This window comes from Ahaetulla prasina, chromosome 15, assembly GCF_028640845.1.
Source record: "Ahaetulla prasina isolate Xishuangbanna chromosome 15, ASM2864084v1, whole genome shotgun sequence".
NCBI classification, from domain to species: domain Eukaryota; kingdom Metazoa; phylum Chordata; class Lepidosauria; order Squamata; family Colubridae; genus Ahaetulla; species Ahaetulla prasina.
This window is the reverse complement of record NC_080553.1, coordinates 8,464,882-8,478,359: the sequence shown is the minus strand read 5'-3', so window position 1 is coordinate 8,478,359 and position 13,478 is coordinate 8,464,882. Positions and strand designations below refer to the sequence as shown.

The window sequence follows — 13,478 nt, the reverse complement described above, 5'->3', positions numbered from 1 at the left end:
AAGAGATGAAAAGGCAGTTGGCAGGATTTTCATTTGCACAACTAAAGGGGCAGAATTTGCAAAAAAAACACAAAAGGAAAAACAACACCGCCTCACCTTCTTTACAAAAAAAATAATTAAAAAAATGGCGTTGTTAATAAGCCAGTTTTCAATTTTAATCCTTTAGGGAAGAATTCCAATTAGCTCAACCTTGTAATGTTCAGCAAAACTCAACCCAAAGTTGGACCCACATGAGTCAACCATTCCAATTATCCAAAGGCTAAAACCTGGCCAATAAACTAAGTAGGAAGATGCCTTTACGGAGTTAAGAACCGGCAGATGTTTTCACCTGACTAATAAAAGCTTGATTAGAGTTAACCTTGGTTTATTTGTAATGATGGTTTAGCGTATTGGGCTAAACACAATTCAAGTCATTTGGGTAGAGTAGATCCATGCGCTTCTCAACTTTAGCAAGTTTAAGATAATCTAGATTTTAACTTCTTGTCTTTCAAATTCTGAGTCTCAAAACTCAAGACACCTTAAAGTTGGTAAGGTTGAGAAACGCTGAGTTGGTTTAAAGTGGTGTCCAGAAAACGGGCTCAATTCAGTCACCAGTTTAGTATGGTTCATAAATTTATACATACACACAAACCTGTCTCAAAGGTGCTTTTTGAAAAGGAACTTCCTTGAAAGAGGTTTCGCTTCTCATCCAAGAAGCTTCTTCAGTTCTGACTGAATCCATTTGATCAGAACTGAAGAAGCTTCTTGGATGAGAAGCAAAACGTCTTCAAAGAAAAACCAAAGAAAGCCCAGTTGGCTTTTGAAAAAGCACCGTTGGGACAACCATGACCTGGATGATTGAGAATCTCTCTAGACAAACACGCAAACACATTTAGTCCACAAATACCATATTTTTCAGAGTATAAGGCATACTTCCCCCCCCACAAAAGAGGGTGAAAATTTGGGTGTGTCTTATACACCGAATGGAGGAGGCGATGGTCTATGGCAATCCCTGCAGCCTGGAACAGCTGATTGGGGGTATTCTGGGAGGCCAATCCACCCGCCAATCAGCTGCTCGTGCTGAATCAGGCTGCAATCATGTGCTGAAGCCGGCCTGGGTGTTCGCTATTTGCTGCAAGGGCTGTCGGAGTTTGCAGCAGCAAGCAAAACACAAGCAGAGGAGAGGAGTTTCGGTTTCAGTTTTAGTTTCAGAGATCAGCACAGCATGCAGCTTTAGAACAATTGACCTAAGCCACGCCCAGGCTCCTTGCTGTCTCCTTCCTTGTTGCTCACACAACAAATACTGTTTCAGTTTCCAAACAGTCTCACACACTGACAGGACGCTAGCCAGATGAATACCGATGGATGCTGGTAGGCAGAGGCAGAATTCCCCCCCCCTTATTTTACTCCCCCAAAACTAAGGTGCATCTTATACTCCAGGGCATCTTATACTCCTAAAAACATGTCAAACATAATTCAACCTTAATGTAGACTCTCCACTGCCTAACCCTCCGATGAAGCCAACATAAGTTAATGGCTGCAGATCTCACTGAAGTTTTATGAGACACGTATATTTTTTTCCAAAACGGGAATCTGGAATGCTGGCGATGGGGTGCTTGAGAAGAAGAGAAGTGCGAGATAAGCCATCAATTTGCAAATTGGGACCGTCCTAAGCCGGATATACAGTACAGGTAATCCTCGACATACGACAGTTCACTTAGCGACTGCTACAATGGCACTGAAAAAAAGTGACCATATGATGAACATTTTTCACACTTACAACCGTTGCGGCATCCCCATGGTCACGTGAGCAAAATTTAGACGCTCTGCAACTGACTCGTATTTATGACGGTTGCAGTGTCCCGGGGGGGGGGGGTGTCACGCGATCCCCTTTGGTGACCTTCTGACAAACCTAGTCGACGGGGAGACCAGATTCGCTTAACAACCGGTTACTATCGTTAACCTCTGCAATGATTCGCTTAGGAACCGTGACGAGAGAGGTCGCAAAAAGGGGGTGAAACTCACTTGACGGACTTCTTGCTTAGCCACGGGGATTTTGGTCGTAAGTCGAGGACTACCTGGTAGAAGCACCGGAGGAAGAAGAGGCAAAGCAAAAGACAACAGCAGTAGAGCAATCGAATTCGGGAAAGAAACTCTAAACCCCAAACTCAGTGGGCCGGTGAATAGCGCAGGCTGATAAAGCCTGTTATTAAGAACACAAAGCCTGCAATTACTGCAGGTTCGAGCCCGGCCCAAGGTTGACTCAGCCTTCCATCCTTTATAAGGTAGGTAAAATGAGGACCCAGATTGTTGGGGGGGCAATAAGTTGACTTTGTAAAAATATACAAATAACATAACATAACATAACATAACATTAGAGTTGGAAGGGACCTTGGAGGCCTTCTAGTCCAACCCCCTGCCCAGGCAGGAAACCCTACACCATCTCAGTCAGATGGTTATCCAACATTTTCTTAAAAATTTCCAGTGTTGGAGCATTCACAACTTCTGCAGGCAAGTCGTTCCACTTATTAATTGTTCTAACTGTCAGGAAATTTCTCCTTAGTTCTAAGTTGCTTCTTTCTTTGATCAGTTTCCACCCATTGCTTCTTGTTCTACCCTCAGGTGCTTTGGTGAACAGTCTGACTCCCTCTTCTTTGTGGCAGCCCCTAAGATATTAGAACACAGCTATCATGTCTCCCCTAGTCCTTCTTTTTGTTAAACTAGACATACCCAGTTCCTGCAACCGTTCTTCATATGTTTTATCCTCCAGTCCCCTAATCATCTTTGTTGCTCTTCTCTGCACTCTTTCTAGAGTCTCAACATCTTTTTTACATCGTGGCGATCAAAACTGGATGCAATATTCCAAGTGTGGCCTTACCAAGGCATTACAAAGTGAGATTATTGCCTTATACACTGTAAGCCGCCCTGAGTCTTCGGAGAAGGGCGGGGTATAAATGTAAACAAAAAAAACCAAAAAAACAACTTCCTGGCTGCCACATTGGAGAGTAATGTAACCCATAATCCCATACCTTGTTGGCTACCAAGCCGCTCCTGATATGAGGTAACTCCAGGTCCGCTGAATTCTACAGACAGACAAAACAAAAAGGTCCATTCACAATCACTTTTAGCATCATCGGGGGAAAATATATATATATATATATGTGTGTGTGTGTGTGTATATGTATATCAAACTTCTTTTCAATCCCTTGCTAAATTGGCTAAAATGCAGGTCGTTCTTGACTTACAAGCCTTCCTCCAGTGACCACTCAAAGTTAGGAGAGCACCGAAAGAAGTGATTGACAGCCGGTCCTCGCAGTTATGACTCATAAGAGTCACTGGACTGCAAATTCAGCCTGGTGGCCCCCATGTATTTATAAGAGTTGCAGGGTCCTGGGATCGAGTGTTGGCCACTTGCTATCTTCTCTGCTTGCTTCAGGACAAGGGAAACTGGATCCCTTTAACCGCAGCATGATTTGCTTAAGACCCACCGTTTTCTTAAACAACTGTTTAAGTTGACTTTGTATATAATATACAAATGGATGAAGACTATTGCTTGACACATTGTAAGCCGCCCTGAGTCTTCGGAGAAGGGCGGGATATAAATGTAAACAAAAAAAACCAAAAAAACAACTTCCTGGCTGCCACATTGGAGAGTAATGTAACCCATAATCCCATACCTTGTTGGCTACCAAGCCGCTCCTGATATGAGGTAACTCCAGGTCCGCTGAATTCTACAGACAGACAAAACAAAAAGGTCCATTCACAATCACTTTTAGCATCATCGGGGGAAAATATATATATATATATATGTGTGTGTGTGTGTGTATATGTATATCAAACTTCTTTTCAATCCCTTGCTAAATTGGCTAAAATGCAGGTCGTTCTTGACTTACAAGCCTTCCTCCAGTGACCACTCAAAGTTAGGAGAGCACCGAAAGAAGTGATTGACAGCCGGTCCTCGCAGTTATGACTCATAAGAGTCACTGGACTGCAAATTCAGGGCCTGGTGGCCCCCCATGTATTTATAAGAGTTGCAGGGTCCTGGGATCGAGTGTTGGCCACTTGCTATCTTCTCTGCTTGCTTCAGGACAAGGGGAAACTGGATCCCTTTAACGGCAGCATGATTTGCTTAAGAACCACCGTTTTCTTAAACAACTGTTTAAGTTGACTTTGTATATAATATACAAATGGATGAAGACTATTGCTTAACACATTGTAAGCCGCCCTGAGTCTTCGGAGAAGGGCGGGATATAAATGTAAACAAAAAAAAACCAAAAACAACTTCCTGGCTGCCACATTGGAGAGTAAGGTAACCCATAATCCCATACCTTGTTGGCTACCAAGCCGCTCCTGATATGAGGTAACTCCAGGTCCGCTGAATTCTACAGACAGACAAAACAAAAAGGTCCATTCACAATCACTTTTAGCATCATCGGGGGAATATATATATATATATATATATATGTGTGTGTGTGTGTGTGTGTGTGTATGTATATCAAACTTCTTTTCAATCCCTTGCTAAATTGGCTAAAATGCAGGTCGTTCTTGACTTACAAGCCTTCCTCCAGTGACCACTCAAAGTTAGGAGAGCACCGAAAGAAGTGATTGACAGCCGGTCCTCGCAGTTATGACTCATAAGAGTCACTGGACTGCAAATTCAGGGCCTGGTGGCCCCCCCATGTATTTATAAGAGTTGCAGGGTCCTGGGATCGAGTGTTGGCCACTTGCTATCTTCTCTGCTTGCTTCAGACAAGGGGAAACTGGATCCCTTTAACGGCAGCATGATTTGCTTAAGAACCACCGTTTTCTTAAACAACTGTTTAAGTTGACTTTGTATATAATATACAAATGGATGAAGACTATTGCTTGACACATTGTAAGCCGCCCTGAGTCTTCGGAGAAGGGCGGGATATAAATGCAAATATAAAACAAAAACAAAACTGTGGCCAAAAAAGGGTCGGGAAATTGGGTACGACTCTCTTAATGACAAGACGCTCTGATCCCAGTTGTGATTGTAAATCAAGGACTACCTGAAGCAACTGGTTCACAGGTGTAAATCAAACTTTTCCACCTCCTATGATTAGATGAAAGAGGCTATGGATTACCAACAGGTGGGCTTTTTAACGTAAGTCATGTTACTATTTAATCGATCACAAGAATAATAAGAGTTGGAAGGGACCTTGGAGGTCTTCTAGTCCAACCCCCCCCCCCCGGTCAAGTAGGAGACCCTAAACCTGAGATGGCAAACCTATGGCTCACCAGGTGGCACGCAGAGCCAAATCTGCGAGCATGTGAGCCATTGCCCCAGCTCAGCTCCGGTGCGCCGGCCAGCTGATTTTCGGCTGGGCCCACCCACACCACCCCTCCACTCCCAGGAGTCTCCATGTGGCCCCTTTTGGATGCCAGGTAAGTACAGGGCTCGCACGGAGGCTCTGGGAGGACGTTTTCGGCCTCCGGGGGTGGGGAGGAGGCCGTTTTTGCCCTCCCTAGGCTCCAAGAAAGCCTCTGGAGCCTGGGTAGGGTGAAAAACGGGCCTACCGGAAGTCTGGAAATGGGTAGTTTCCAGCCTCTGGAGGCTTCAGGGAGGACCGCTAAGCCCACAATGGGGCACAGAATTGGAAGGGACCTTGGAGGTCTTCTAATATTGAGTCTGTCACCTGCACCTCCATAACTGTCTGGTTTGGTTCTGCAACCCAACAAGACAGACAGAGACCTCAGAGGATAATTAGAACTGCAGAAAAAACAATGGCTACCAACCTGCCTTCCATGGAGGACCCGAATACTGCACGAATCAAAAAGAGGGCTGTGAAAATATTTACACACCCCTCACATCCTGGACATAAATTGTTTCAACTCCTACCCTCAAAACGATGCTATAGAGCACTGCACCCCAGAACAACTAGACACAAGAACAGTTTTTTCCCTAACGCCATCACTCTGCTAAACATATATTTCCCTCAACACTGTCAAACTATTTACTAAATCTGCACTACTATTAATCTTCTCATCATTCCCATCACTCACCTCCTTCCACTTATGACTATATGACTATATAACTTTGTTGCTGCCTTACAATTTATATTGATTGTTTCCTGATTGCTTATTTGTACCCTATGACTATTATTAAGTGTTGCTACCTTATGATTCTTGATGACTGTATCTTTTATGTACACTGAGCATGTGCACCAAAGACAATTCCTTGTGTGTCCAATCACACTTGGCCAATAAATAATTCCATGCCATGCCATGCCATGCCATGCCCTGCTCAAGCAAGAGACCCTGCACCATCCTGGACCAATGGCTGTCTAGTCTCTTCTTGAAAACCTCTAATGATGGAGCACCCACAACTTCTGAAGGCAAGTTGTTCTAACCGTCAGGAAATTTCTCCTTAGTTCTAGGTTGCTTCTCTCCTTGATTAGCTTCCATACATTGTTTCTTGTCCTGCCTTTAGGTACCCCCCCCCTTTCTATCACATCACATCAGATACCTGTACAATTAGCACAGGGCCCTCCCAAGGCTGTGTGCTCTCCCCACTTCTCTTCTCTCTGTATACCAATGACTGCATCTCCAACGATCCATCTGTTAAACTACTGAAGTTTGCAGATGACACAACAGTGATTGGTCTCATTCGAGACAATGATGAATCTGCATACAGACGGGAGGTTGAACGACTAGCCTCATGGTGCGACCGGAACAATCTGGAACTGAACACACTCAAAACTGTACAAATTGTAACTTTGTTGCTTGTATCCTTATGATTTATATTGATAGAGATTGTTTCCTGATTGCTTAATTGTAGCCTATGACTATCATTAAGTGTTGCATCATTAAGTGTTAAATTTGTACCCTATGACTATCTTTAAGTGTTGTAAGTGTTGTAACTTGATGAAGGTATCTTTTCTTTTATGCACACTGAGAGCATATGCACCGAAGACAAATTCCTTGTGTGTCCAATCACACTTGGCCAATAAAGAATTCTGTTCTGTTCTATTCTATTCTATTCTATTCTATTTCTATTCTGTTATGCACCAAGACAAATTCCTTGTGTGTCCAATCACACTTGGCCAATAAAGAATTCTATTCTGTTCTGTTCTGTTCTATTCTATTCTATTCTAGTTCTAGTTCTATTCTGTTATGCACCAAGACAAATTCCTTGTGTGTCCAATCACACTTGGCCAATAAAGAATTCTATTCTGTTCTGTTCTGTTCTGTTCTATTCTACTCTATTTCTATTTCTATTCTGTTATGCACCAAGACAAATTCCTTGTGTGTCCAATCACACTTGGCCAATAAAATTCTATTCTATTCTATGTGGCAGCCCCTCAAATATTGGAGGACTGTTACCATGTTGTCCCTAATCCTTCTTTTCACTAGACTAGACATACAAAATTCCTGCAACCAATCGTTCTTTATGTTTTAGCCTCCAGTCCCCTATTTTTTGTTGTTCTCTCCTTGTTTAACAGAATAACAGAGTTGGAAGGGACCTTGGAGGTCTTCTAGTCCTACCCTCTGCTCAAGCAGGAGACCCTTATACCATTCCAGACAAGGGGCTGTCCAATCTCTCCTTGAAAACCTCCAGTGATGGAACAACACCCACAACTTCTGGAGGGAAGGCCGTTCCGCTGATTATAACTGCTCTCATTGTCAGGAGCTTTTTCTCGACGCCTGCCTTCTCTAACCACTTGTCCTCTAGATCAGGGGTCTCCAACCTTAATAACTTTAAGACTTGTGGACTTCAATTTCCAGAATCCCTCAGCCAGCAAAGCTGGCTGAGGAATTCTGGGAGTTGAAGTCCACAAGTCTTAAAGTTACTAAGGTTGGAGTCCCCCTGCGCTAGATACAACTGCAACCGCCACAATTCCCATCCAGCCAGGCAGAGGGTAATTCAGCGGCTTCCATAGGACTTTTCCCCCTTCCCTCCTTCACACCCATGTTGCTTTAAGCCAAAGACAAACAACATTACAGGAATTCACGGCTGGGGGTGGGGGTGGGGGGTGGGGCTTTGCAAACGGTCTTTGTCAATTTCTCTGGTTTTTGGGCAGAGGACTGCCCAGTTCCAACAGGATTTTCCCCTTCCACGGGCTATTTAGCAAACACAGCAAAGAGGTTTAGAAACAAAAACGCCCCGGCCCTCTATCCCTGTTTTGTAAATCTGAGATAAGAGATTGTCTTCTTAATCCTAATGAGGCCTCTCCATTAAAATCTTTATTAACTCGCAGCTCAGCGTGGGCTGGCCAGCAAACCCTGTAGGCCTCTTTTTTTTTTTTTCCCTCTCCGCTATCTCTCCGTACTTAGATCTGCTTTAACTTTTTTTTTTTTAACCAATAGCTCTAAGATGTTTCCACTGCTTATCAGCCGTGCCAAGCCGCTTACTTTATCACTGCTATTGCAGATAAAATAAATGAGCTGGGGATGAGATGAATAATGGCATTTTCTGCAGGCAGGGTTCCCATTACATTCACAAGAGACTGTAGATTTCAACTTCTGCCACAAAAGAGACACAGGGTGGGTGGAGGGGGAGAGAGAAGGAGAAAAAGAGAGAGAGAGAGAGAAAGAAGAAGGAAGACAGAGAAGGGAGAGGGAGAGAGAGAGAGAGAAAGGAGAGAGAGAGAGAGAGAAAAGAGAAAGAGAAGAGAGAGACAGAGAAAGAGAAAGAGCGCGAGAGAGAGACAGAGAAAGACAAAGAGAGAGTCAGAAAGAGAAAGAAAAGAGAGAAAGAGCGAGAGAGACAAAGAGAGAGTCAGAAAGAGAAAGAGTAAGACAGAGAGAGAGAGAAAAAAGAGAAAGAGAAGAGAGAGACAGAGAAAGAGCGCGAGAGAGAGACAGAGAAAGACAAAGAGAGAGAGACAGACAGAAAAAGAGAAAGAAAAGAGAGAAAGAGCGAGAGAGACAAAGAGAGAGTCAGAAAGAGAGAAAGAGTAAGACAGAGAGAGAGAGAGAGAGAAAAAAGAGAGACAGAGGGAGAGAGAGACAGGGAGGGAGGGGGGAAAGGCAGATTTTAACAAATAACCTTCCTTTTTGCTCAACGGGTCTTAGATTCCAGAATGGGTTTTAAACCTACCTGAACTGAGGAGGCAATTAATTTTGAAAACCATGGGAAGGCAGCCAAGGGTTGACTTCTCGGAAAATCCCCCGGCTGAGCATATTGTGACTTTATACAGATTTTTTTTTTTTCTGCAGTGTTTGGCAAAGGGAGGTGCGGCTTAAAGCTGTACGTCGCCTAATAAAGCTGTTGGCTTTCGACTTTTTGTCTCCTTCGTTGAAGGGACGGAGCCTGGAGTGGTGTCTTGAAAGGGCGACACACAAACGTTGCGTTACTAAAACGGAGGAAGGACGCGGGAAGAGGGGAAATAGGGGAAACAGGGACGGATCGTCACAGCTTGTTTCAGGAACCGGATGGGTTGAAGTCATGAATTGCCTTAGGACAGGGGTCTCCAACCTTGGCAACTTTAAGACTTGTGGACTTCAACTCCCAGAGTTCCTCAGCCAGCTCTGGGAGTTGGAGTCCACAAGTCTTAAAGTTGCTAAGGTTGGAGACCCGTGCCTTAGGATATACCAGGTAGTCCTCGAGTTACGACCACAACGGAGCCCAACGTTTATGTCGCTTTTGTTCAACATTTGTCCAGCAAATCTTGCCCCATTTGATGGCCTTTCTGGTGGCAGTCATTAAGGGGATCACTTGCAGTTGGTCACAAAAAGGGATTGCATGACCCCGGGTCACTGCAACCGTCATAAATACAAGTCGGTGGCCAAGCATCTGAATTTGGATCGTGTGACGGCATGCAGATGCTGCATTGGTTGTGAAAAACGGTCGTCAATTCCTTTTTTTTTCAGTGCTGTTGTAACTTTGAACGGTCACTAAATGAACTGTTGTAAGTCGAGGGCTACCTGTACAGGAACTATTTTTTGGAGGCCTACAGGCTGAAATTCATCCTAGCCAGGGGGATAAGGAAGGACTCTAGCGTTGGAAGCGACTTCATAATGCAGAGACCATTTTTGCCCCTTGATTCCTCATTGTTTCCCAGTTTGTTTTACAAAACCGTTTCCGACACTCTTTGCCAAGCCTGTTAGCTTCCAGCTTTCTTGTGCATCTCACTTCTGGTTAACATCAACTCATAACATAATGAAGGGGGAAGAGAAATTATAATAATTAACACTGCATAGACAGGGGGCAGAGTCACAACAGGAGAAGAGCTATACTCTTAATTGTTTTGCTGCGTATCGAGGGTTTTCGGCACTTGCATTCAATGAATACTATTTTCAAGGCTACCCAGGCCAGGCGGTGGAAGAGGTGGAGGAGGAGGAGGAAAAAGAGAAAAAGGAGGAGGAGGGGTTTTGGCACCTGCAGGGAATGAATGAGTACAATTTTCAAGGCTACCCAAGCAAGGAGAAGAAGGAGGAGAGAAAGGAGGAGGAGGAGGAGGAGAAGAAGAAGAAGAAGAGGAGGAGGAGGGGGAGGAGGAGGGGAGAAAAGAGGAAGGGAAGGGAAGAAGAAGAAGAAGAAGAAGAAGAAGAAGAAGAAGAAGAAGAAGAAGAAGAAGAAGAAGAAGAAGAAGAGGAGGAGGAGGAGGAGGAGGAGGAGGAGGAGGAGGAGAGAAGGAGGAGGACAAGGAGGAAAAGAGGAAGGGGGAGGGGAAGAAGAAGATGAAGAGGAGGAGGAGGAGAGAAGGAGGAGGAGAAGGAGGAAAAGAGAAGGGGAAGGGGAAGGGGAAGAAGAAGAGGAGGAGGAGGAGGGGTGGTATGGTGATACCGGGGACAGAGAATTGGAGAAGATCCCTAAATTTCAAGATCTGAAAATTAAAAGTGAAAGATTTTTGGCATAAGCCAGTTGGTGCGGTCCCAGTGTTATCGGCACACTGAGTGCCATACCAAAAAGTCTTGGACAGGACTTAGCAAATCTGCGCAATGACAAAAAACATCCATCTGTCAATTGCAAAAGGCCACATGTCCTGGACCCCACGTATATACACCACCAATAAATTATGGAACACACTAGTTCCTGGCAAGAACATGATGCGAATGAGGGCCAACACAGCTAAAGTACTGGCAGTGGTGATTTCACATGGTTGTGTATGTAATAATAAAGGCACTGCAAAAAAAAAAAAAAAAGGAAGCAGAACAACAATGGCACAAGACAGCGAAGATACTACCAATGGTAATAGGGGCCTTCGGTGGCAATCCCAAAACATCTGGAGCACCACTTGAACGCTATCGGCATTGACAAATTCACTATCGGTCAATTGCAAAAGGCAGTTTCGCTTGGAACAGCTGACATCCCTGCATTCGATACCTCTAATACCAACAACCAACCACATCTGCCTATCTCAGGGTCTTTGGGCTCAGTGGCTAAGATGCTGAACTTGTTGATCAGAGAGGCCGGCACTTCGGCGGTTCGAATCCCTAGTATAGGTCTCCTGCGTCAGCAGGGGTTTAGACTAGATGACCTCCAAGGTCCCTTCCAACTCTGTTACTGTTAAATAAAGTGGACCAAAATGTTAAATCCAGTCTGAACATCTGCCTGCGCTACACACCATGATGATGATGATGATGATAAGGCCATGTTCTTTAAAAGCCACAAGATGGCATACAAATTATCTTTTCTTCTTTTGGCTTTCAAAGATTGTGGCTGGGGGAGCAAATTTGTGTCAGCCAAAGCCAGATTTTCACACCGCTTAAAGCAAAGGAGGAAGGGGAGGAAGCTAAGCGTGTCACCAGCCCCAGCAGGGGTCAGTCTGCCACTTCTATATCACCACCCGATATGCTGTCTTTTTAAAACAAAAATAAATTCCCATTAAAAAGGAAAAGAAAAAACCAACAACAGACAGATCTTCCCAGCTCTCGGTTCTGTTATTTCTGTCAACAAAGTTTATTGATCCTTCTAGAAAAAGATCAGCAGTGGGATGAAAGTCCCCTTTTCTCCCCCCACCCAACTTCTTCTATTTGCTGATGTATTTTACAGCTCTTCCTTCCAGTGATCGGCTGGCATATATCTTTGAAGCAGGGGTGCCAAATCATGGCTACTGTATTGTAATAGCCTAGAATTTATTTATGTTCTATTATTTCTCTTTGAGAAGCCAAACACAACAGCGGCCTATTGCAACAGTATCAGAGTTGGAAGGGACCTTGGAGGTCATTTCTCCAACCCCCCTGCTCATGCAGGAGACCTAGACTAGGGATTTGAACCACCGACAAGCTCAATGTCTTAGCCACCTAGTCACCACCTAGCAGATATATAAGTACGAGACAAGATTTCCATCTTACAACACTTCCTTCTTAATGAGAATATTGAAAACTTTGAATAATTCTTCTTTCCCAGTATAGTCTGGGAGAGATGGGGAATGTAGTCCAGCACATGGGGCAGTGTGTGTGTGTGTGTGTGTGTGTGTAAGTGTGTTTGTGTGTGCGTAGGCACATCGGACAAACATCACATAGTCCCTATGCAATGCATTTCTTTCCCTTGAGTTTCCGTAGATTAGAAGTGGAATAAGAATGCCAGATTGGTCTTAGTGGCTAAGGCTAGAAAGTGGGAGATGGTGAGTTCTAGTCTCATGTTAGTCGCGAAAGCTGGCTTGGTGACTTTGGATGCCAGGAGATTAGGAGTTCTAGTTCCATCCTAGGCCTTGAAAAGTCAGCTCGGTGGTGTTTAGGCCAATTGCCAGGCGACGGGGAATTCTAGTCCTGCCCTAGACATGGAAAGCCTGCTGGGAGACATTAGGCTGATCTGCCAGGCGACTGGGAATTCTAGTCTCTCCCTAGACATGAAAACCTGCTGGGTAACATTAGGCCGATTGCCAGGCGACGGGGAATTCTAGTCCTGCCCTAGACATGGAAAGCCTGCTGGGAGACATTAGGCTGATCCGCGAGGCGACTAGGAATTCTAGTCTCTCCCTAGACATGAAAACCTGCTGGGTAACATTAGGCCAATTGCCAGGCGACTGGGAATTCTAGTCCCTCCCTAGACATGAAAGCCAGCTGGGTGACTTTGGGCCAGTTTGCTCTCTCTCTCAGCCCAATGCACCTTACAGGGTTGTTGTTGGCGTGGGGAAAATAGGAAGAGAAAGGTGAGTCAGATATGTTCTCTGCCTTGCGTTGTTTGTAAAAATAAAGAGAGGAATGAATGAATGAATGAATGAATGAATGAATAAATAAATTTTAAAAATGCTTTAGGGAATTGATTTCAATCAAGCTACCACACTGCAGAAAGAAACCACAGAAAACTTGAAGGTAAGCTTGGAAGGTTAAATGCAAATATTTCTATATATATAGAGAGAGAGAGAGAGAGAGAATTTATTTGAAGAAGCATTGGACCTAAAAGGGATAATAAAAATCAGGCGGAGTTTTTTTGCAAATTTTTATTTTATTTTATTTTATTGGATCTAGCTGGAGTTGGTAAAATGAAACAAGGACAGGAAAGCTGAGATGGTAGGTAGAATAAGCTTTTTAATGTTTTATAGCCCTGGTGTTATGCCTCTTACCCAGAATTAAGAGGTTGGTCGCTT

General features: G+C 44.2%; 1 protein-coding gene across 8 annotated transcripts in view; it reads right to left on the bottom strand.

Annotated features, from left to right (window-relative positions):
• FBRSL1 (fibrosin like 1) overlaps positions 1-13,478 on the bottom strand; it is a 652,986-nt gene that overhangs the window by 141,852 nt on the left and 497,656 nt on the right. For 7 of the 8 annotated variants that reach the window (XM_058158844.1, XM_058158850.1, XM_058158847.1 and 4 more), the window contains exon 6: positions 3,009-3,062. The exons of the other annotated variant lie outside the window; for it this stretch is intronic. In XM_058158844.1, the coding sequence (XP_058014827.1) occupies positions 3,009-3,062 (54 nt within the window). The remainder of the gene's footprint in view (positions 1-3,008; positions 3,063-13,478) is intronic. 8 annotated transcript variants of the gene reach the window in all.